The following is a 26635-nucleotide window of genomic DNA, read 5'->3' as shown; positions in this document are numbered from 1 at the left end:
TGGAGATGGGCAGCTTGAGCAGAGAATTTTTGATTTTCTAGAGTCACAGCATAATAACGAGGCGGAACTGTCACAAATTTTGAGAGCAGTGAAAGTTGATAAGCGAACATTAAATGCCAATCTTTATAGACTAAGGCGATCAGGAAACCTAATAAAAACGAACGAAAAACCACCTTCTTGGCAGACAAATTTGAGGAACAGAAGAATGCCGAGAAAGCATTTTAATTCCAAACCATATCACTACCAGCAGAAGAACATTGCTCGTTATAGTGGATTTAAAGTAAATCTTATCGTATTTTCATTTACACCGAGCTCTAGAGTAAAGTTCTTATGCCCTCATATTTCTACTTTCATTTTTATTTCCATTTTACTTTCACTTTTGAATTTTGAGAAAATTTATTGTTTAGTCTTCTCTCAGTGTACTGTAATGACACTATTAATTACAAATCTGGCAGGCAACAATGACTTTTTCCAACATATTATTAGGAAACTTATACCATATACATGTATGTACAATGTACCAGTTACCTTCTGAACTCGCTGAAAGTAAAACTGCAGATTATGATCACCATTGTATAAAAGGCACTGGCTACGATTGGGGCAGCCCAATTACTCCCACACCCAATTAGTCCGACTCCCCTGGAAACTTTGTTATAAACAATGCTATAATATATGTTCCTTTTGGAACAAATATTATATATAGCCTTTATTCCGTCAGGAACAAATAATACATTTTTTTTTCAATGGAAATTCTATTCGATATTTAGAACATATTTTATAAAGGAACTTCTATTCCATGACAGTCTGTTGCCAGGCCAAATTTCTATGACTATGCAATATACCCCCATTTTCCCACTGCAGTCCAAATTTTCCGCCCTCCATCCTGGTCGATTCTTTATTACAGGACATACCTTTTGTATTAATTATTAATTTGTTTTCGTCCTTAACATGCATGAATTATTTGGCACAGCAATCAATCAACAAAATTATCTTTTTATCGTAGTGATTTTTATAAAAGAGCTAGGTCACACTTTGTATTTGTAAAGCAAAATATTGAAAGGTTGTCGTTTGCCTTATATGAATAGGATAATGGTATTTCTTACATACATGTACAAGTTGGGAATTGCTGTCTTTTCCATTTTTTGTATGAATAGATATAAGAAGATGTGGTATGAGCATGATGAGTGCCAATGAGACAACTCTCCATCCAAGTCACAATTTGTAAAAGTAAACCATTATAGGTCAAAGTACCGCCTTCAACACGGAGTCTTAGCTCACACCGAACAGCAATCTATAAAGACTGAAAATGACAAGTGTCAAACCATTCAAACAGGAAAACCAACAGTCTAATCTATATAAAAAACGAGAAACGAGAAACAGTTATGAACCACATCAACAAACGACAACCACTGAACATCAGGTTCCTGACTTACAAATGTAGGACAGGTGCAAACAAATGCAGCGGGTTTAGATGTTTTAATAGGTGACAACCTTCACCCTACCTGAAACAATAGTGTAACATCACAACATAGAAAGACACACTATAAAATATCAATTGAAATGGCTTATAAACTCAATCAAAAGACATATTAACAAAAACAAGTGAACATACACTGAACGAATAAATTTGATCTATGACACAATGTAAATACAAAATTAATAAAACAAGGGGGTTAGATGTTTACCAATATCAGAAAGACAACCATAACCTTGGACAAAATGCCGCAAATAAAATAACATACACAGGTAGATAAAAATAATTTTGTTGAAAGGTATACATGGAGTACGAAAAAGTAGATTTTCAATTACAGCTTCAGTCAGACTATTTGGGTGTTGGACTAATAGGGTGTCGGTCCAATGGGGTGTCAGAATAGCGGGGCCAACCTCTACGATTATGTTGAAATGTAACAATAACAAAAAAGTTATTGTTACATTGGATACCAATTGCTGGAGTGCTATGTTGGGTTAGGAACGGATTATAAATTATGAACGTAACAATAATAATTGTGTCTTCGTTCACGTTGTGTTATTGTTATGTTAGATTTATTAAACTTTAGTTTTGTTGCTGAATTCTCTGATATGCTTGATAATAATAATTATAATTATTATTATTATTATTATTATCATTATTATTGTTATTATTATTATTATTATCATTATTATTATTGTTATCATTATTATTATCATTGTTATTATTTTTATTTTTATTTTTATTATTCTTATTCTTATTCTTATTTTTATTATACTTTTATTATTGTTGTTGTTTTTGATCAATGGTTCGATTAAAAGAAAAGTGTTTACTTAATTTTGTCTATTTAACTGCACACTTATCTTTATTGCTGTCATACTACTTTAAACTATGAACGAAGTTATTTTCATTACTAAATTTTCTTTGGGTGAAAAATTTAATACTTTGGATGCATTTGAATCAAAACTGAAAAAAAATATCAAGATTCAAGTTTTATACAGTTATATACTGTAAACCAGGAAATTTCGCGCTGTCTTTTTTTCGCGATTTAACACCAAGATCTTAATTCGCACCGTTTTGAATTCACGATATCCCTGTATCACAAACAAGTTTTTCATAAATCATTTGGAAACTGTACAGTTTTACATGTATTTAAATCAAGTGATAAAATAGATCAGAAATCCTTTTTGTCGGTTCAGATTTAAAGTTACAAGTTATGTTTGCTTGTAAAACACAATTAAACTAAACAGATATCTAAAAAAAATTTACAAGTGAATTTAGTGCTAACAGTATTACTGCTAATTAATTAATCTTTTAATCTGATCGATCTGTGTAGTAGATACAATGAGGTAATCATTTTACAACTGATTGACAGGTGTCATTTACATAACAGTAACGATAGTTGTTTGTTTAGCAATATCCGTTATGTCATGCTTGAGATATCTTCCATGTTAATTAGACTGTCATAAGCTAAAGTTTTGATTTCTAACATTGATTTTCATTTAGAATGAATGAATATTTTATTTGAAAAAGCATTTATAACATGCTATGGCAATAAATAGACAAGTATATACAATGTGACAAAACGACATTTAGCAGAGAACAATACATAATGTTATAAAGGTACAATTAATTCACAATACATGATCTAATTTTCCATGCATGTTTCAGATAGTTACACAGTTTAATTGTAATTGATTTAGATTTTGCTTGAAACAAATGCAAAAGTTTAAAAGTATTTGGCCAAGACGACAATAGAAATACAGTTGTGTTTTTTCGTCAGTAAAACGATGTTTTAAATTGATAACCTACATATCCTATTGATATAAGGTCATTAATAGTCTTCATCTTTGTATTTGGTTTTCTTTGAAATATTTGCGTAGTTTTATTTTCACGTTTTAACTCTTATTGCGAAAATAGCGAAAATAAAACTGCTGCGAAAATTTCCCTGTTTACAGTAAACGAAGTTCGTGAAAAATTGATAGTTTCATCCAAAGCAAAGTTTGACAGCTGTGAACTAAAATATTGTGAACTTGTGTTACTTGTGTATGCATTTTATCCCCAGAGGACGTAATTTTGTTTCAAAATCAGATGGAGTATTTGATGAACTGTTCAAAAGAGCATGTACTATCGACAATAAGAATAAAATTAACAATCACCATACATCTGGACGATGAAAATGAAAATCGGTAGATCTCAGTCAGCTAAATCATTTTTGTAAATACTGTTGACACCTAGCTGTCAGCAAATGTAAAAACTAATTGCCTTCACAAATAGTTCTTGACTCATAGTTTTATGTTTTATTTTTTCCCATTTGAGCCATGCGAAGTTGATTCTTAAAAGCCGAGTTAAGCATTAACATAACGATAACACAACTTAACCGTAGACACAAATATATTATTGTTACGTCCATAATTAATCGGTTCCTTACCCAATCTGGCATTCTGGCTAATTACTGTCCAATGTAACAATAACTTTTTTGTTATTGTTACATTTTCAACGTAATCGTAGCCAGTGCCTATAAAAAAAACTATCATGCATTATAATGCGTATAAACTCTTTTATGCCACTGAATTTAACATTTTTGGTACACAACCCACCAAATTTGGAATAGTTCCCCAAATAATTCTTCAAATGAGAGATTATTTTCAAGTGTTGAACACTGATTTTCAAATTTTATTTATTTTCTCAAAAATAATATATATGAGTTAAGGTAAAAATGTAAATTGTAAATTGCAGAAATGATCAATAGGACAAAAGAAAACTAGTATACATATATACATGTGAAATTAAAGGTCCTCTAAAGCAGACTTTCACTTTTTACTCCAGATGAGAGATACAGGCTCAGGTGAGCCTCTCTTTAAGTATTATTGTTAAACGTTACCAAAATCTTAAACATTTAAGAAATATTTAACATTATTTATCAATGTATTATCTGTTTTTTTACTATAGAAACAGAAAACAAAAGTCAATCCAGAGCTTATTCCACAGGTTGTAAAATTTCTCAAATCACTAGACTGTCCTGCACAGACCATTGCCATAACAAAATATCTCCAGTTTAGGACATCATCAGAAATCAATCCAACATTGTATGCTATGCAAAAGAAAGGTTACATCAAGAAAGTCTGTGAAAAACCTGTGAGTTGGACGATTGGACATTCAGCTCCAGCACTAATGGACACAGGAGAATCAGAATGGAGTGATGTGAAAGAAGAAACCTTCCATTGGGATTTAACTAATACGACAGAAGAGCATTTAAAGCTTTTACGATTAGAAAGTTTTCAGTCATCTAGTAGTAGTGAACAACCATCAAGTTTACAAAGTAATTTTTCAGATCAACCATTTTTGAAATTTGAACCTGTTGAAAACGCCAATTTAGTTAGTGATTTTTCTCAACAGCAGATTTCAGATTTTGAAAGAACTGATATGCAGACTACAGATGCTGTAAATAATGAATTAGATATTGTGTGTAGGGGAAATGAGCGCATTAAAACTGAAATGAACTTGTCTGATGAAGATCTTGTATTGGAGGCATTATCAAAATGCCCAACTCAAATGGGGAGAACATTTGTGATTAAAAAATCCCTAGAACTGACAGAGGAACAAGTTCAGTCTTTATTGGAAAAGTGTGCAAGAAAAAACTTAGTTAAATTTGATGGGAATATTTGGGTAATGACTCCTAATGGAGTTAAATATATTAAAGATAAACTTGGTATCAATATTGATGCAAATATGCACACAAATGTACCGAATAATAGGCAGAAGCAAAAAGTGATAACGTCTGGCCCGCCTCCATCACCCAGGCAACTACTACAAAATCCTATGTTGACAACTTGTACAAGTCAGAGTAATTTGGATCATAACACTTCCGGTGCAAACAATTCACAGTCATCTTTACCTCTGGCTCCAAGATTTGGGCAGATACAGCAAATAAGGGGAAGTAACCCAGTTCCACTCATGCAAGTAAATACTAGTAATTCACCAATGATGAGAACACTGAATATGTCAGTTAGACTGCAGAATCCTCCATCATCAAGACTTGTTCAACAGCAAATTTCACCTTCGACAGTCAGACCAAGTTTATTAACACTTATGAAAAGTAGTAATATAAATAATTCATTAAATAAAACACAAACAGAAGTCTTCCAGTCTAAGTTAAACTCCATGCCAAATTCAGTAGAAAGTATGGAGCAAAGGTCTCAGTTTTCTAGTATGAAACCTTCTGGTCGAATACCAGTTGCAGAGAGATTGGCACAGCAAACATTACCAACAACAAGTTTTAAGCCACCACAATTTCCAATGGCATTGGTTCAACAAGAGAGAAATGAGAGTGGTATGGAGGAACCTAATTTAGTAGAAGCTGCTGCAAAGGGAATCCAAGCTTTGATGAACAGGAGTGGACAGAACAACCAAACAAGTACATCTTATAAGGCAAATGGTGAGACCTAAGGGGCTTCATAAATGTTATAATGAAAGGTCATTTTAAATAAGCTGTTCAAATTTAGTTTTATTCATTTGTAAGTATACATGTTCATGAGAGGAAAAAGAGGAATAATAAAGAAAAACTGATTTAATTAATTAAAGAAATAATTGTCCCTTTTTTTCGTTGTGCATGAACTGATTTTGTGTCATGAATGAATACCCCATATCCTTTGTTTTTCTTTTAGTATACATATACATTGCTTTACAATTTAAAAATTTCCCTGGGTCACTATGTCGAATTGAAATCATATACATGATATAGCTAAATTTTACATGTGGAGAAAATATCTTAAGGTCAAGCTAGTAAAGTAATTCACAGATATTTTGTGATCATCTCTATATTTGATGTCAGTGTTCTCTCATGTGCCTTTTAGCATCATTGTGATGTGATGCTTGCTGAAATGATTTGATTATATAATATGTAAAATTCCCCCTTAACCAGGATGCTATTAATCAAATTTATAGAGAGAACACAGGATGCCAGAATGATGTTTTGATAAAAACCCATGATTATGAACATGATAAAGTGTACAACATGTACAAACTCAATGAAATTTAAATTTGTTCAGCTTCAAAGATCTCTTCATCTTCATGATCTTGCAGCAAGTTCATATGGGTATACATTGTATATCACGTCTATGTAAAGTTATATAAAAAAAAATGGACATTGTTATAGATTGTTTCGCCTGCCTATAATAGTATTATTTCTATCAGCAATTTGTCTTGACTTGATGTTTCTATTTTTTCAATATTACATGAAGAAGTTAGTAAAACTAATTTAACACTTTTAAAGTGTTTTGATAGTTCTTCGGTTGTTTAAAAGATGTTGCATGCATTTTGTTGAAAAAATGACAGAGATTTACATGAAAACCTGGAATTGCATTATTAAGTGATGTCACATCATTGCCTATATTTTCAAATTTCAAGTTTAGTATCTAAAAAATATATTAGGCAATACGATCAAAGGATTGCTGATAATACAGTGTACAAATGTACAAGATGTCCTTCTGTGTATATATTCATACAATAGAATAAGGGTCATAGTGGAAATAGTACATAACAATGGACAAATGCTTTGTTATCATGGTCAATGGTAATGGAACAGTTCTTCACATGTGAAAAATAACTAATAATTTTTTTATTTCAGATTCATCTCCAAAAATTATTTTGCCAGCACCAGAGAAAAGGTTAATATCACAGCAGCCTCTTGAGTCAGTTCAAGTCAACATTACAGGAAATACCCAATCTCAGCAACCCATGTCCAATCAGGGACGACCTCTACCATTTCAGTCATTACCTGTAATGGGAAGACCCCAGGTGGCAGCACCTCCTGGTCCACCTAGCCTAGATCTGACCGCAGAAAGTTTTGCCGCTTTGAATAAAAATCCTGTGAGTGCCTTGATGGAATATGCTCAATCTAGGCACAGTGTTGCAAGAATAGAAGTTATGTGTCAAAAGGGTCCTTCTCATAAACCTAGGTTAGTCTTTCATGTCTTTTGTATTATTAATAATAAGGTAGATGCTATAGTCATGATAGATTATTGCTACAATACATGCAGCAAAGTGATTCACCTGTGACTGTTGTTGTCATCCAGTAAAAACTATAAATTACCTTTAATTACCTGAATGTTTATTTACATGTTGGTGATTTTAAGTTTAAACAAAATTTATGTTATGACCAAGTCATTTGCATGTTTTTATATGAAGATCAATTAAAACCTCAACTCTTATTGGGAAATGAAATTCTTAATTAACCTCAATATGTATACAACAATACATGCAATGCAGATTGTTTAATAGCAAGCTACTATCTTTTAGTTTTATGAAAAATGAACAACAAAAGGAATCAGCAGACTCAGAAGATGGGGACAAAAAAGTAAAAGGTTTAGGAAGGCCCCTCAAATTTTGTAAAATCTCAATTGTTACAAATCTATGTGTTCTCCAAATTTTTTCATACATATGTATTGCTCTTGTATCCCAAACTTATTTCATTCAAATGAAATAGTTGATGATCTTCAAAAACTGCCCCAAAGTTGGTCATTAGGTGCAAAAAGCGTCAATTTTGACGATTTTTTGTCCTATTTCTTGACCTGGAAGACAGAGGGAGGCTGATAGATGTATCCCACTGTGGTCTGCATGTAGAGCGGACCCCAGAAAATACACTTACCACAACAAAGCTTAGGTCGGAATGAAACTGATCTGGGTGCAGCAGTCTAAAGAAGGTCATTTGCCCAAAATATCCTGATTTCTCGATTTCTCCTGATTTTTGGCTTCAACTGGACCTGCAACCCGAAGTAGTCTTTCACTAAGTGTATTTCAATAATAAACACGATCCATAGTTATATTCCCACGGGTTTACACTAGTTTTGGAAGTCTTAGGCCTCTGAACTGTGTGTGTCAGACACCGAAGGGAAGCCCACTCCATCAGAAATACCAGTTTTATCCGATTTCAATTTTCCAAGTTCGCATTTGAGCTCAAAATGTACCTTAAACCTGAGAAACATGACAATATATAGCCTTAAGTTGAGGGAACATGCATCAGCTTCGAAATTACTGTCATACAGTTTACCTCTAAAAGTATGGAGAGCCATTGGAGTGAAATAACGGTATTTTGGGTGCAGACTGTAACATTATGGTCCCCACATGGTAAGGGTTAAGAAGAAGATTTTGAAATGTTTGAAGAGTCTATTTATAGATTCTAAAGACTTGACACATATGAGATATCTAAAGAATTGACACAGTTGAGATATATATCTAAAGAGTTGACACATGAGATACCTAAGAGTTGACACATATGAGATAACTAGCAGTTAATTTGTCCAGTTAGTTTATGCTTTTGACATTTCAAGATACATGTATCATTCTTTTTTTGGCAGATTTTTGATGGCTGCTTATGTTGGTGATAAAATGTTAGCTACAGTTGAATGTATGAATAAAAAAGATGGAAGGAAGGAGGTTGCTGATAAAGCTATGAGAATACTGATTGCTTCTGGGGAGTACAATGTTAATACTGCTGTAAGTTTATATCAAATATTTACATAAAATCACAGTGTTGATTAGTGTAATTTGTAATAAAAAATATGAATGTGTATCACAAAGTTGCAAATTGGACTTCAGCAATCTTTTAGAAAACTATAATGGCACCTAATGAGTGCTTTTAAGGACGAAAGAAAAACAAAGGAAAAACCAAATACGACCTCATTCATGAACATGTTATATTTTCATGTCAACATATATAGAATAATCAAGGCTTTTCGCATAATTTTCTCTTCCTAACTATGTTCCTGTAAAATAAACTTACAGGGTAACACTGCTGTAGCCAACATTGCTCTCTTTTGAAAAAAAGAATGTTTTCCTTGTTTTGTTTTAGTGTCCTTACCTTAAGGGTAGGTGTCTTGTTTTGTTTTAGTGTCCTTACCTTAAGGGTAGGTGGTCTTGTTTTGTTTTAGTGTCCTTACCTTAAGGGTAGGTGGTCTTGTTTTGTTTTAGTGTCCTTACCTTAAGGGTAGGTGGTCTTGTTTTGTTTTAGTGTCCTTACCTTAAGGGTAGGTGGTCTTGTTTTGTTTTAGTGTCCTTACCTTAAGGGTAGGTGTCTTGTTTTGTTTTAGTGTCCTTACCTTAAGGGTAGGTGGTCTTGTTTTGTTTTAGTGTCCTTACCTTAAGGGTAGGTGGTCTTGTTTTGTTTTAGTGTCCTCACCTTAAGGGTAGGTGTCTTGTTTGGATTTCCTACTTAGTCAAACCACAAATCAGTATTTGCTGCTACAGTACCAAGACTAGTTCTCTTTGATATTGTTTTAGTGTTCAATCTGAATTTGACACACTTTGTGAAATATGGAAAATGACAATAACATTCTGGATACTGATGATATGTGTTCCATTAAAAACTTTCAATGCTCAATTGGTTTTTGATAAAGAGGCCAGAGTCCCATTTGCCAAAAAAAACCAAACTTTGTAGATCTGTACAATTTTAAAGGAACTAAAAAAATATTATTTTCAGTCATCAACGGTGTCCAAGATTGATCCTGCTAGTATGACTCACTTTGACAAAATTGCTGCCTTGACTCATCAGAAATTTAATGCTTTGGTAGCTTCTATATCAGAAAATTTGGCAGGTAGAAAAGTTGTAGCTGGGCTGGTGATGAAGATGTCTGAAGCTGATATGGGAACTGTGATAGCTATTGGTTCAGGTCAGTATAGTCATGATAGTTCGATTTTAAGGAAAGGGGTTGCAGAAAAATCTTTGGTAAAAGAATTAGGTTTAAAGTACAGTTGTATCAAGAAAGGAGATCAAAATATCATGGGGTATTGGTAACTGGAACTGGCATAGTCAGTAGTTCAATCAAGAGGTTAAGTTTCAACAGGTTTGGCAACAAAAATATCTTAAAGTTATACTGGAACTGCAGTTGAGGTATGTTTTTTTTTATATATGGAAATTAGTATGTAAGAGTGAAAACTGTGACAGGACAGGTGATGGAAATGTCTTTGAGACTGATAGTACGACAATCATACAAAAAAAAGTATTTTTCAAATTTCTACATGACACATTTTTCTGGAGAAATTGTCTTCAGACGCACTTGATATAAAGTTAGTTTTTTTGGTGGGATTAGTTGCTCAGTCTTTAGTTTTTTATGTTGTGGTTTTGTATACTGTTGTTTGCCTGTGGTGTTTTTTGCTATGGCATTGTCAGTTTGTTTTTCAACTTATAACCTTTGGATGTCCCTTTGGTATCTTTGCCTATCTTTTATTACAGAACAATCATAACTGTCCAAGATCAAATTTGCCTGAGAGATACAACCCTTGTTAGCTAGAATTATGTAATTTATAAATTGGAAATTTATACAGATAAAATTGCCAGTACCAAAGTATTGGCTACTAATTAGATGGTGCCACGATAACTGATAGTTGATCAGCAGTTGTACCAACCCAATACCAATTTTATGCATTTATATATTACTTCCTGTGTGTGACTTCTTGTTGTTCATTAGTTTTAGCAAAGTTAAATAGGTGTCTATCATAGTATTGCTATATGTTGTGCATTTTTTGCAGCACAACAATAAATGTGATAGATTTTGTATATAGTTTGGGCTTTGCCTTTTAGTGGTAAAAATACTGGACCATTTTCTATATTAGGAATGTAATATAAAAGAAAAAAAGTATACCAGTAACAAAAATATTGAACTCTAAGGCAAATTCAAAAAGGGAAAGTTCATAAAAACTGACAAAATTAAACATGCTATGAATAAAAGGAACAAGTGAAACAACTGCCATATTCCTGACTTGGTACAGGCATTTTCTGAAGAAAATGGTGGTTTAATAAAATTGAGAACAGATATGGGAAATGTGTCAAAGAGACAACAACCCGACCAAATAGCAGAAAACAGCCCAAGGCCACCAATAAACCTGGTTTTATAGCTAGCTAAACCTCCCACTTATATGACAGTATATTTGTTTTCTATTGATGTTGGATAGTTTGCCTCCCCCCTTGGAATTGCCATTGTTTCTAAGAGTCTAAGAGTAGGATGATTGTCATCTTGACAGCTTAACTGTCCTTACAAAATCAGATTAAAAATAGAAAAATAAAAAAAAAAATATATATATCAAAACAATTCTGATGTCTAAAATGTGAAGAATTTAACATTCAGAACATTTTGAGTTGATGTCATTGATTTGATTTTACAATTTCAGGAAATCGCTGTATCACTGGAAAAGAGCTAAGTTTAGAAGGCAATACTGTAAATGATTCACATGCTGAAATCATCACAAGAAGAGGATTTATCAGGTATTTTAAAATCTTTTTTGTTCCTTGTGAATTGTTTGATATCTGTTGGTGCATTAATTAACAGAGATCAAGTGAAATAAAGTTCAACTGGGTGGTCAGTTTATGTAAAGTTACAGTGATTGAATGGTTTAAGCAGTTCATCTACTGTATCATTAGCCTGTCAACACTGAGGTGAGTTTGAACCCCATATGTAGCAGGTGCGTTTGACTCCAATCTTAATTGAGTAGGACTGTCAGTTTTCCTGCCAAAGGTTGTGGTTCTCATCCATGCATTCCAGCTTCCTCCACCAATAAAAACTGATTGCCATGATTTAGCCAATAGTGCTGAATGTGATGTTTAACACCAACAATCAATCAATCAATCAATCAATTATTTAAAGTTATAAGATTAACTGCATTCATTTCATTGTGAATATATCCCAAAGGTTCAGATGACTAATATACAGTTATTTGACTGTGTTAAAAATTTCATAGCTTTCCTTCATTTCAAATTGGATGTTTTTATCTTTACACCATTATTAGAATATGTACATTTATGAGAATGCACAACACAAATATATTTGACATTAAAAAATAAAATTTCACATCTCAAATAAAACTGTTGGATAATTACCTGCATTTTAATGGAATTTTCTGGGGAGGAATTTTGGCCTCCTTAAATTGATTGAAATGCCAATGATGAGTAGAGGAAATGCACATCTGGTGCATTAGATTATAAGCCTGGTATTTTTTATGAGTTTAAACAATACATAAAATTTATATTTCTGCACTGGGAACAATTCTGCAATAAGAAGGGCACAGATAGTCCCAATCGGAATACCAGTCATGTGATGGTATACTACATCTTAAAAAATCGTATATTTTGGCTGGATGGAATCCATTCATGGCATGTCCAATAAGGGTATAAAGGTATCTCATTTCTTCTAATCTGCTGGAAATCATGTACACTTGCACAGGCAATTATTTATTCTGATCGTTGAAATTTCAAATATTTCCTCCTGAAAATTAAAGTTTAAAGTCCAAACTTTACTGGAATGATGATTTGTAGACCCTGTACAAAACCTTAGATTTTCTGTTGTGTATAGTGGTAGGGTCACATGCCGGTATTTAGTAGTAATGATATCACATAGTTTCCCATGAAAAAAAACTATCTCAGTGTTCTCCCCAGGCCCTTAAAGGACCGCGTGCCTGCGATGTATAATTTTTGAGTGTGGTTCTATCTGTCTTACCGCAGTGCTATAATTTTTGTCAGTGGTGCTAAAATTTTCAGTTAAAAAATTGTAAATCGGTAAAGTTTAATACGACTTGTTAAATCTTTTCCGTGCGGTATAAAATTCCTGGTGAAATTTGACCAGTTCAAACCAGATTGTTTACACCACGTGATCGATTTACCTTTTGAGGTTTACCTTCTTGATTGGATTTAATCAATGTAATTAACACTTGTAATAGATTCTTTTGTGTTTTAATTATGAGATCATAACTTTATGATCACAGATAACTATTTTACGGCAAAATGTTTCAATTTATGAAATTTTTTTTTTTATTAAAATTTAAGATAGAAACTGGTTCAAATAATAAAACAATATTTGTTCTGTTGATTTTATATCTCCTTATGACAGGAATCCTTTTATATACAACATATTTCTATCTATAAACTAGAAAGTTTTTTAAATTGAACATTTTTGTTCTCTTGAATGATATTTTATTTTTATTAATCATGGATATTATAAAAGATTTAATTACTATAATTCTTTAGATGAATATTTAGTAATGAATCATGCTTTATTAGTCCCCTACCGAAGGGGACTTTAGGTTTGCACTCCGTCGTCTGTCTGTCTGTCTGTCTGTCTGTCTGTCTGTCTGTCTGTCCGTCCGTCCGTCCGTCCGTCCGTCCGTCTGTCCGTCCGTCTGTCTGTCCATCTGTCAGTCCGGCAAATCAGCTTTCCACACTTTTTTCTTCGTTCTTAAAGATATTGATTTAATATTTGTTATATGGTTTTATCATGATAAGTTGTAGATCAAGTTTGAATTTTGTTATATTCTGATGATTTAGTCCAGAGTTATGGTCCATAAAAAAAATCCATATCTAATGTTAGAGTACTATGTTAAACCATATTTCTATACAAAGAGAGATAACTCATTTTTTTAAAGAAATTCTTTAGTAAATTGTTTGAAAAATTTGTGCCAGTTTGTTTGTTTGTTATTTTGTATTAACTAATTTTCTGAATGCTATATATATAAAGAAAATATTATTAAGTGAAATCCTTTAATTAGATAATAATCTATTTTTATTAAGGTATATATTTCATTACATTACATTGTGTAGATACAAGTTGTTGACACTTTATAGATAAGTTACAAATCTATATTAGTTTGTGACAAATGAAAGAAAAAATATTTGGAACTATAAATTATATTTGATTATAATTTGAAAATAGATATACATTGTATTACATCATATCTAATTTTAGAGAACTATTAATCATATCCAATGTTAAGAGTGTTTTCCACACTTTTTTTCATCATGCTTGAAGATATTGATTGATAATTGGTATATAGTTTTATGACAAGTTCCAGATCAAGTTCAAATTTTTGTTTTGGTCTGATAATTTTCTGCATGTTATGGTCCTTGGACTTGAAAAATTCACTCATATAATCAGTTATTCACACTGTTTTTAGTCATGCTTAAATATAATGACTTGATATTTACTTTTTGTTTACACCATGACAAGTTATAGAACAAGTTAGCATTTTGTTCCAGTATAATGTAATTTTTACCCGGTAGGGGACTATGTATTGCCATGCAATACTCTCAGAATGCTTGTTTATTTCTAAAAGATATTAAAGTATACAAACTGTTTATTGATTTACTTTTTTTTACCAATAATTTTCTGTCTCAATGTCTACATAACGCAGTACCACATTATTAAAACAAAACAAAAGACATAAAAACTATAGTAACTAGAAATATAGGTAAGCGATGCGACACGACACAACTGATTGTACGAATCATGTCACCAAGCTGTCCACACGCGTTACCCTGGTGCTATCCAAAAATCCTTGGGAGAACACTGTATATTGTAAACTTAATTTAATTAGTGTGGATTGAAATTGGCAGGAATAATATACTGTATAAAAGGTTCTTTTATATGAAAATTCCACTTTTCAATACAGTTAGCTGAAATACAGGACATTCTGATTATAGCCAATTCGTTTATCTAATACTTTAATTGTCAGATTTAAGGCAATTTTTCATATGTAGTGCACTAAATCTAATATGCTCTGATTGATTTTCTTGAGACTGTATACTGTTGTTGAGATTTATAAAAGTAAAGTACTTTTTATGCCCCTGCTGTAGCGGAGTGGGCATTAAGTTTTACTCTTGTCCGTCAGTACATCCGTCCGTCCGTCCGTCCATACATCTGTACATCCCAAAATTGGTTTGAATCTTATACACAATGCTTATTACCACAAAACACAGATCAAGTTTGAATGTTGGTGGTGTCACTTTTACCGTTCTAGAATTATGCCCCTTTACAAATGGAAAAATTGCTGAATTTTTTTGTTTCCATTCTTTAACTTTAAGTTTGCATCAACTAAATGTTATGAATCTTATACATAATGCTTATTACCACAAAACACAGATCATGTTTGAATTTTGGTGGTGTCACTTTTACAGTTCGAGAGTTATGCCCTTTACAAATGGAAAAATTGCTGAATTTTTCGTTTCCGTTCTCTAACTTAAGTTTGGTTCAACCAAATACTGTGAAACTTATACCCAATGCTTATTACCACAAAACTCAGATCAAGTACGAATTTGGGTAGCGTCACTTTTACAGTTCTTGAGTTATGTCCCTTTATAATGTTATATGCAAGCGGGGGCATCATCTATGTCCCATGTACACATTCCCCATTTATTTTGTTTTGAATATTTTCTGATTTGTCATCCAGAGTTATGGGACTTCAACCATAAGATTTTTTTCATTTGTCACCCACTTACTTAATGCACTTGGATCAAATTACTTCAGTATTGTTGGTGGAATTGGTGGAAGTAAGCTAGCTCCCTTTTAATTTGATTTACTAAACCAGAGCTATGGAACTTTAACCGCCAAATTTAAAGCAATTTTTATATGCATTTAACAAACAGGCCATAGTATAGTAAACTGCTGTCTAATATCTGTTTGCATATTTTGCAATTACTCCAGAATCAATGCTTGGATCAAGATTTGTATAGAATTTTTGAATGGATGAAAGAAAAGCTCCCTTTAGGTTAGAGGGAAAACTTAAATTTGTAGAATGTAGCTAATGAAAGCCTTATATGCATATTATGTGCATATCTTGATACATGTCTATGAATGCAGAGCTGCCAGAAGCAATTACCACTGATCAGATTAAAATTGACCGTCCTTCCTATGGTTAAAGTTTTCTATACAATAACTTTTGGAAGACTGTAACTTTATTTCACTGTTTTCTTACTTATGAAATGGAAATCTGATATATTGTTATTGTAATTATCGCTTTACAGGTTCTTGTACAGAAGATTGCTGTCATTTCAGCCTGGTGTTAATGATGAGATATTGGAACCTTCATCATCAGGAAAGTTAAAGATTAAAGATGGGATAACTTTCCACTTGTATATATCTACAGCACCATGTGGAGATGGAGCTTTATTCTCACCGAGGTAAGGTCAAGAGGTCATGGTGCTTTTTAAAACTGTCAGAAGTCAAAGAATATATAAACCATTTCATCAAAAACCATCTCAATATATTTTGTGCAAAGTAGTATCAAATTTACAGTGTGAAACTGGATATAATTTATACTCCCACTCTAAAAGTGGGGAATAAATTGCAATTACCTTATTTGTTCGTATATCTGTCAGTTGATACTAAATATTTTCTTCTCACTTGGTAAAAAACTGAAACAAACAACTTCATATTTGGTCATCGTCTTCACAGTGATGAGTTGTAATATGAGCACTTTTCTGATCTGTCAGAAACTTACTTCCTGTTTGCAGATACTTTGAATTTTTCAATATGGTGAATGAACTTTAAATATTTTGTTGACGTTTTGTTTTTTTAACAGGGATTCTGAATCTAACAATGCTCCTTTACAGTCCCTTAATGATAAAACTCATCAGCCAACATTTGCCAACCAGGTCCAGGGTGTACTTAGGACTAAAATGGAAGGAGGTATGACTTATTATAAAAAAACATTATTTTGTTATGGACATATTTATTTAATTTCTTTTATTTTCCCTTTTTATATGACCGCAAAAAAGTTTTGGGGTCGTATATTGGTATCATGTCGTCGTCAGAAGACATTTGGTTACCGGACAATAACTTAAGTTTAAGTGTATGGATCTCCATGAAATTTTACCAAAGGTTCAATACCATAAAAGGAAGGTTGGGATGGTTTTTGGGGGTGATGGTCCCAACCGTTTAGGAATTAGGGGCCCAATAAAAGCATTTTTCTAGTTTCAGGATAATAACTTGTGTATAAGTATTTCGATTGCTCTGAAATTGTACCACAAGTAGAAGGTTGGGATTCATTTTAGGGGTAATTGCCCAAACCGTTCAGGAATTAGAGGCCAAAAAGGGTCAAAAACAAGCATTTTTCTAGTTTTCAGACAATAATTTGTGTTTAAGTGTACTGATGTCTCTTAAATTGTACCACATTTTACAAAAAGAAAATTTTCTTCAAATGTTTTTTTTTGGAAAAGGGGGGGTAAAAATTTTGCGGGTAAAAAAAAATGTTTGGAGAGGGGGCAATTTTTTTTCCTCAAGATTTAAGAAATTAAAAAGAAAATTTCTTCAAATTAAGGTGGGGGGGGGGGGGGGTCAATTTTTTTTCTTCAGGATTTAAGAAATTGTCAATTTTCCAAAGAAAAATTGAGGGTCACAATTTATTTGGCTAATTCTTTGTTTAAGTCTGAAAACAGATTAACTAATTATAAGTATTACGCAACAGCACAGTGTATTGCAGAAAGCAAGAAGTCTTCAGTTGAATATAAATTCAAATCATATAACCAATTACGAGTTCTTTGACTACATTTATTCTGTGTCAGAGACCTATAACGTGTCAAATATTTAATTACAATCCAAATTCAGACCTGAATATTGTGTCCATTTTTGCCCCAACTGTTCAGGGTTGGACCTCTGCGGTCGTATCCAGCTGCGCTTGGCGAAGCAGTTTATTATAGCTTAAAAATTGAATTAGAAATTTGTCTGAATAGTTTATTTCAAATTTGAAACACGTTTAAAATTATGATAATAGTTTAAAGCAGTGAAATAATGTAATTCAAATTATTTCAATGCAAAAGTAAGATGAAGGAATATTTTAGGGGAAGGCACAATACCAGTTGATGAAGATTTTGTGGCACAGACCTTTGATGGGATTCTGCGTGGAGAGCGATTAAGAACTATGTCATGCTCAGACAAACTGTGTCGCTGGAATGTTTTAGGAATGCAAGGGGCATTACTCAGTCATTTCATAGATCCAATATATCTTAGCTCTTTAACATTAGGTATGTTTTCTAATATATGAAATTGGGCTGGTTTTTCAAGAGGCTCAAAGTTAAAAAAACATGGAAGTTTGTATAAATTACTTCAGCAGTATCTTCAAAAAAAAACCACAAATAGTCTGTCCTGTATGAAGCTTAATTTATAACTTTATTTACTTATTAGACAAATGTGTTTTAGTGCAATATGTTTACAATATATTTCTGAGTAGTGTTAGTGTCAAATTGTAATTGACTATTCAGAAAAATCATAGCTCTGATTACATTTTCAATTATAATTGGTATATAATTTATATTCAAATAATGTAGGAATTTGGTAACATACGTTTACTAATGTAATACTTGTGCATGTCATTTAAAGTATTGAAGTATAATTATATATATATATATTTTATATATTTATAAATTTATAATTGAAAATTATTTATTTATGAAATCAGTACTATACACATGCCTGCAAAATACTGCTTCAATAAATTTTTGCTGCACAATTCAGCAATTGATAGGATTTTTTCTTAATAACTGTAGGATTCCTATATGATCATGGCCACTTATCAAGAGCAATGTGTTGTCGAGTAGACAGAGATGAACCAAAAGTAGAAACCATGTTACCAAGTGGTTATAGGCTGAACCATCCTTGGTTAGGACGAATCACAGCATGTGAGCCATCTAGGGAGACACAGAAAACAAAAGCTCTAAGCGTAAACTGGAATTTCTATGATGACAGACCAGAAGTGACAGATGGCACTGAGGGAAGATGTTATACTGGGTATATTTGTTTTTCGTTCATTGTTTTGTACATAAATCAGGCCGTTAGTTTTCTTGTTTGAATTGTTTTACATTTTCATTTAGGGGCCTTTTATAGCTGACTATGCAATATGGGTTTTGCTCATTGTTGAAGGCTGTATGGTGACCTATAGTTGTTAACTTCTATGTCATTTGGTCTCTTGTGGAGTTGTCTAGTTGGCGATCATATCACATGTTTTTTTTTTATATATACATAGTTTATGACTATTACAAATGTAAGCTACACCAGAAAAATATGAATTATTAAATAAAAACATACAATGAAAAAGGACACTTGCATTTGATGTATAGATTCATTGTTACTAGCAATTGTACAGAGTTCATCTGTCATTGACCTCACTTTCATTGATAGTATCATGAGTTCATTATACCTCTCATACAATCTTCAAATACTTTCAACATAAAAATTCAATCATATTTAGTAAAGCAGGATGTGTGTGCACTCTTGTTTGGACTCTAGTTGATTGTTATCGCATTGGTGATCATCCAACATCTCCTTATCTTAATATTAGTCAAAGAGGAAATTACTCCAGCAAGTTTTCATTGATATTATCGCACCGCAAGTAAATTATCACGTTTTGATTGGTTTAAAGCTGTCACGTGGTGAACCCCTATGGATCCGTAGGGGGTTAGTAAATTTCATAGGGGGTTCATGACATCACGTCTACTGTTAATGGTGACGTCATCTATTAATGTTGTTGTGTTCCATTGTTTATTTTTCAACAAAACGCAGCAGAAAAAGACCAGCGTGCGATAAATTCGTTATACAGTTAACTACTGACCCCCTACGGACCATAGAGGGTGAGTAAAATCTGCAGGGGATTCGGCCTCCCGCCTCACCCCCTATGGATTTTACTAACCCTCTATGGATCCGTAGGGGGTCAGTAGCGAACCATATAACTTATAATGTATTCCATGAACATCAGAGTATGGAAGGGATGTCTAAAAAGTATATTTTACAAAGTCATAATATCTGAATAGTCAATTTCTTTGCATTTCAGAATAGAGAAAGGAAGTATGTTCTCAAGATGTACAAAGAGGAATTTCTATGATGCTTTCAAACATGTTTGTCAGAAGTTTGGGCGTCAGGATCTTTTACAAGCTGATAACTATTACAAAGCCAAACAAATGGCTATAGACTTTCAGCAGGCTAAACAGGTGATGCTGAAGAAATTCAAGGATCAGAAGATGCGAGTGTGGGTCTCTAAGCCAACTGAAGAGGAAATGTTCAATTAGCTTAGTAGGCTCATGAATTTGCTCGTTCTTCAAATACAATGTCTGTTGACACTAAAAATACAATGTCTGTTGACACTAAAAACAAGAGTTTTTTTCAGTGCTGTAGTTTTTATTATTGTCTTTAGAGACTACTATAACCTGGGTATCACTTAGAATAAAAGTTTCTAAGCAGAAGCAGAATATGTCAAAAGGTTTCTGGTAAGCACAGCGCGTTAATGTCTTTATATATCTGCCTTTTGGGAGGAAATATTTTTGAAGGGGATGGTGACAGGTTATTTTTTTGCAAATAGTTTGTATAGAGTCCTCATGGTGATAGGCCTTTTTGGTTATGCTTAATGCTAGTATATAAAATGAACTAATGAAGCAAAAAAGATCCTATTTCCTGCTCCTCAAAATCACATTTTTATTTCTCATTTTTCTGTACACTTAGCATCCTTTACAATACTCATTTAACTGAAGTTGAACTTTCCTTATTTGAAGATCTGGTTGTGAATGGAAATTTTTTTATAATACTTGGGTCTTCTCCCATTAATTTTTACAAAAGGAAAAGTTTGTCTGTTAACCCATTCGCTTCCTTAGAATTATGTCAATTGACTAGCTGAACTAGGTCATGACCTCAGATCAAGACAGACAGGGCATTTTTATTTCATGACTGGTTACCTTCTCTTAACTTACATACTTCACATTGCTGACAGGACATTGGTGCCTGCTGACCAGATATAAGGAAACTAAGTCCTGCAGGTTTAGTTTGTCCATGACCTGCTTCTACTTAGAAACTTATTACTCATGTTATTTTTGACTAAGAAAGATCTGCTTTTACTTCTGATTAAAAAAAAACATTTGTTATAAAACTGAAACTACATGCATTAACAATTTCTATTGATTGTACAAAGTTAGGTATACACCTGATAAGAAACTCTAAATGACGTTGATCATTTACAATTCTTCAGTTATACACTCAAAAAGGTCAGTCACGTTTGTATTTGAAATGAGAATTCACATTATATTGTATTGCAAGAATAAAATTTTTTTTTTTCTAAACAGGGACATTAAATTCATACAGATATACTTGTGTTTGAATAGGCAGAAAATTATTATGTAGTTTCATGTCAGATCTTTCTCTGTTAAACATAACAAGATTAGAGTAAATTAAAAAATTAATGTGATGTTTTTATTTTAGCATAAATCTAAGATTATTTGTCATATAAGATTTATGGTTGCAATCTTATAAATTCAAATTTGCAATTAAATGTTAAACATGACACTTTTTATCACGTTTAAATATTTACAGACTTTGAATTAACATTTAATAGAAGAATACTCACATTTATTTTAAAGTTTACTAAAGGTTTGGTGCACTAAATCCTTAAGAATATTGAACTGATGAGTATATAATGTTGCTGATAATATCATGCAATATCATATACCAGTCAATGTTCCCAGAATTAGTGCCAAATCTTACCTCACCTGGACATAATTTGTACATGTGTTGTGATCATCGCTTTTCATTCATTCAATGTTAGTAGAAAGTGTCTATTTTGTATGGATCATTCTCAAATGCATTTTCTTATGTTTGTTAAAATTGTCTAAGCTGAAATTTATTTTGATTACAGGAGAAACGTGTGTTCAGTCTGAAATAATATTCAATTTTGAGATATCACATATAGGTGTTAGACCACCAATTCAAAACCTCTATATAATCAACCAGATTTTTCAATTTTAACAGCTTTCTAAATATTTGACCTTAAGTTTAACTTCATAGAAGCCAGCTATATTCTGAATTGTACATGTATCACCTTTCTATATGCCAATTTTCAACCAATGTTTAGAGTCTTCCAGTGAAACATCACGGTTCGGAAATCAACTGCTACTAAAAATAACTGCTGGTTTTCTGGAAATCCTAAATAAGTATACTATGGAGAGCATTAATCCTCAGTTTTTAATTCAAAATCAGGGACAAGTAAATTTTGGCTCAAAATGGTGTACATATATTTCTCTTTCACCATAAGTTTCATTTCTGCAAATTTGTTTGTTAGTTTAAGTAAACAATGACATCAAAAGCACTATTTTTTTTCTGGGAAGGGCTACTTTCACATATGTTCTATATTGAAGGAGGTGAATTCGTGGTTTGACACCTATAACGAAGAAAAGGGTTGACAACTTAGAAACTAAAATTGTAGAATTCTGGATGCAAATATTGATAGATTTTCTTCTACTTCATCAATTTACTTCCATTATTTACTCTTTCATCTACTCTAGGTGAGCAGTTTGGGATGTTTTTGTTGGTACATTTAGATCATTATCTATTTTGTATTTTGTAAATACACTTTTGTCTAAGTTTTAATTGTATTCTGCTTGTATTTTACATACAAAAATCTTGCAGATATTTATTTTTTTTGTTAGATATTTCCACACATTCCATGAAGGGATTGCTTTTGGTTGTAATTTTACTCCAATTTGTATATCATTGTATTTTATTCTTGAAGATGAATGAAGTATTTGCTTCTGGATGTTCAGCAAGCAACAATTGGTCAGCTTATGATTAAAATTGGGTCATTTCAGTAGACATATGTTGCAAAATTATAAAAGTTTTACATGGATAAATATGTAGCTGGGGAGTAAATATTTGCACTACCATGATTGTTTTGAAAAAAAGTGGATAACAAGCATATTTTTAGCTCACCTGACCTGAAGGGTCAAGTGAGCTTTTCTCATCACCTGTCGTCCGTTGTCCGTCGTCGTCGTCGTTAGCTTTTTACAAAAATCTTCTCCTCTGAAACCACTGGGCCAAATTTAACCAAACTTTGCCACAATCATCATCAGGGTATCTAGTTTTAAAAATTTGTCCGATGACCCCGCCAACCAACCAAGATGGCCGCCATGGCTAAAAATAGAACATAGGGATAAAATGTAGATTTTGGCTTATATCTCTGAAACCAAAGCATTTAGAATAAATCTGACATGGGTAAAACTGATTATCAGGTCAAGATCTATCTGCCCTGAAATTTTCAGACAAATCTGACAACCTGTTGTTGGGTTGCTGCCCCTGAATTGGTAATTTTAAGGAAATTTTGCAGTTTTTGATTATTATCTTGAATATTATTATAGATAGAGATAAACTGTAAACAGCAATAATGTTCAGTAAAGTAAGATCTACAAATAAGTTGTCATGACCAAAATTGTCAGTCGACCCCTTTAGGAGTTATTGCCCTTAATAGTCAATTTTTAACAATTTTTCGTAAAATTTTGTAATCTTTTACAAAAATCTTCTTCCTTGAAACTACTAATACAAATTTAACCATACTTGGCCATAATCATCATTAGGGTATCTAGTTTAAAAAATTTGTCCGATGACCCCGCCTTCCAACCATCATGGCCAACTTAGTTAAAAATAGAACATAGGGGTAAAATGCAGTTTTTGGTTTATATCTCTGAAACTAAAGCATTTAGAGCAAATCTGACAGGTGGCAAAAATGTTCATCAGATTTAGATTTATCTGCCCTGAAATTTTCAGACAAATCCGATGACCCGTTGTTGGGTTGCTGCCCCTGAGTTAGTAATTTTACAAAAATTTTGCAGTTTTTTGTTATTATCTTAGATATCATTATAATATCTAATATCTAATACTATTAATTATGATTTTAACCTTATTTTACATGATTTCCAAAGCATCAGTAAATACAGGTGAGCGACACAGGCTCTTGAGAGCCTCTAGTTTTACTAGAAAAAACATTTTTATTGTTGTATTATTTTTTATATTCCAAGGTCAAAGAGAACCAAAGAAAAATATGAAAATAACAATGGCAAGTATAAAAACTGTGTTTCATTTTTTCTTACTTTGGTATATATATATATATGACTATCAATTTACTTGTGTAAGAGAACACATATTGCATAAGATTGTAATACCAGGGTATACACATTTTAAAATGATTAATTACCAAAAAAAAAGGCACAGAAAGAAAATTCCTGTTTTTTTTTTTTTTTTCATCTACATTTTTCAGTTTGGATAATTTTACATGTTAGCTTCTGCTGAGAACGTTCTATTGCATCTTTAATAACTGCAAGGTGTAGTTTCTGTATTTTTAATGGTTGAAAAGAAGAACAAGTTGATGAGAAACAAACAATCATGGATGGCAAGAGGAAAAAATTGATCAGATTTACTTTCAGACTGGCAAACTGAAAAACTTTGAAGACTGATATTTTAATTCCAAATCATTTTAACTAATACAATAGAAAATCTGGTAAGAAATGCAAGTGTAAAGAGGGCTTAGAGGACAGTGTTGCTAAGAAATCATTGCAAATCATGGAAATTTATATGAGTTGTTTCTGCTATTTTTCTGCTGGATTTTAAATATCAATATCAATGATTTGCCTGTTGTTTTAGTCTTCTCGTGTCTCTTTTGTTTTTTTTTCTGATTTTCTGAACTCCCTTTTTTCCATCGTTTCAAGGCTATTTAATAATGGATGAATTAAAAAGTGTCATAGAAAACTTTTAAGGAAAAATCATAAACCCATCTGAACCCTGGTATTATATTAACTATTAAATATTCATTGTTGATATTATTTAAGAACAATAACAGAAAATGGTTATTGCTAATATAATATTACAATCTATAGAGCCATTGAGCAAATTCATGTTATGTTACACCTTGCAGATTTCCACAAATGTTGAAGCATCAATAAAGTGGCTGTAACTTCTGTTAAGGTTAGAGTGTTTAAATATAAGCATCACTAGGGTCTCCTCTATATAATGAAATTTCTTAAAATCAAGATTCCAAGAAAGAAATGATAAAAACATTTCTCATTAATCAACACATAAAATAAATAATAGATCACAAAAATCACTTTTATTCTTTAAAGTGTTAACAAGCACAATTCTTTTGTTTTGTCCATTCATTATCATGGTTTTTAAAACTTATTTGAAATCAGATAATAACAAAAAAATAATATTATACTTTGTGTCTCTAGAATTAAGTAGAGTAAATGATATATAATTAAGAGTCAAGCTAAAAATGTTTAACTACAAAATACAGCTGCTTTTTCCAACATTTATCAACCAGGTATCTTAATGGTTTTAAGCCTTGTCAACACATCTTGTATTCTGGCCCCTTGCCCCATTAAATCTGCCTCAGGTATTCCCATCAATAGCTATTGGCAATATGCATTACTGTGAAATTACCAATATTTGTGAATTTCATGATTAGTGACAACAATAAAATTTAATATCCAATGAAATGGTTTTTTTTTTTTAAGTGATTCTTTTATTATAAAGTGTAGAATTTGAAATTTTAAACCCAAGATTCAATGATTATTTTAAAAATCACAAAAAATGGGTTTGAATTGTATATATATATATATCTTTAACTGATTTGTTATGCGCAGAGTCTAATATGTTGATAAACAAATAATATTTCAACAAATCACAAAACTTGAAATTCACAAATGAAAGTAGTCCCACAAAATAAAAAAAGGTTATTAATATTTGTTGAATCATTTTGTGATTGGAATCACCTGTGTGTTTTGTTGTTTATTATGGGGGTATATAATTCATTTTATTATTGAAGTCTGTTATATATTCAGAAAGCATAGTTTTTATGGTTATTAAAGAATGATTAGATACTTGTTATGTTGTATAAGTTTTTATGTTATTATTGTAATAAATAGTCTGCATTTTTGATTAAAAATTTGCAACAAATCAGGTTTTTTATTTCTGTGAATTTGGTCCCTAATTAGAAATATGTTGTAAATTCCATCTCATCATATTTCTATACCATAAAAATCTTGCAGCATTTTTAAAAGCATACAACATATATGGCCTTTTGTTTACATTTTCAGGTCTTTGTTTCTTCCTATGAATAAAAGGAGATGGTGTGTATACTTCAATGAAGACAGTAACCCAACAAATGAAAAAAAAAACAAATTGAATTAAGTTCTTTATAGCTTACTATATGGTATGGGTTTTGCTCATTTTTGACATATTCCAGAGCTTGTGTTTCCTATCAAGAGGATACTGCTTACCAAGTAGCTTAAACATCAAGGGTTCCAAGCTTTATGGACATCGGTCATCATGATGATTTTGTTTACCGTTATGGAATATCTGTCGCAGTTCACCATGGAGATGTTCCACTTATAACCACAATCCTGTCCTCTATTCATCAATTGTTACTTTAATGATTGTGACTTATCACTAAGTTTGTACTTGATTGAGCAACAGCTCAGGTACCACGTCGAGCAGGAACTGCTTACCCTTCTGAAGCATCAAGGTTCATCCCTGATTTTTTATGCATTATGTGTTCTTGATTTTTGGTTTTCTGTGTAGTCTTGGTAATTGTTGTTTTTGTCTT

The 26635-nt window shown here is 32.1% G+C and overlaps 1 protein-coding gene across 1 annotated transcript; it reads left to right on the top strand.

Moving 5' to 3' along the window:
- Window positions 1-25986, top strand: LOC127706851 (double-stranded RNA-specific adenosine deaminase-like). Its single transcript, XM_052211569.1, has 11 exons — window positions 1-280; window positions 4421-5906; window positions 7098-7428; window positions 8827-8965; window positions 9948-10137; window positions 11636-11729; window positions 16254-16409; window positions 16811-16917; window positions 18069-18251; window positions 18774-19014; window positions 20054-25986. Exons 1-11 carry the CDS (start codon window positions 206-208, stop codon window positions 20286-20288), a joined length of 3237 nt encoding a protein of 1078 aa, XP_052067529.1. The 5' UTR covers window positions 1-205; the 3' UTR covers window positions 20289-25986.
- Window positions 25987-26635: the final 649 nt, after the last annotated feature.

This window comes from Mytilus californianus, unplaced genomic scaffold (genome assembly GCF_021869535.1).
Source record: "Mytilus californianus isolate M0D057914Y unplaced genomic scaffold, xbMytCali1.0.p SCAF_6, whole genome shotgun sequence".
Lineage (NCBI taxonomy): Eukaryota > Metazoa > Mollusca > Bivalvia > Mytilida > Mytilidae > Mytilus > Mytilus californianus.
This window is presented reverse-complemented; position numbering and strand designations above follow the sequence as displayed.

Coding starts and splice junctions, on each gene's coding strand:
- LOC127706851 (XM_052211569.1), top strand. CDS start 206: ATGCCGAGAAAGCATTTTAATTCCAAACCATATCACTACCAGCAGAAG. Junction 10,138..11,635: donor TGTGATAGCTATTGGTTCAG/GTCAGTATAGTC, acceptor TTACAATTTCAG/GAAATCGCTGTATCACTGGA. Junction 16,918..18,068: donor TAGGACTAAAATGGAAGGAG/GTATGACTTATT, acceptor GGAATATTTTAG/GGGAAGGCACAATACCAGTT.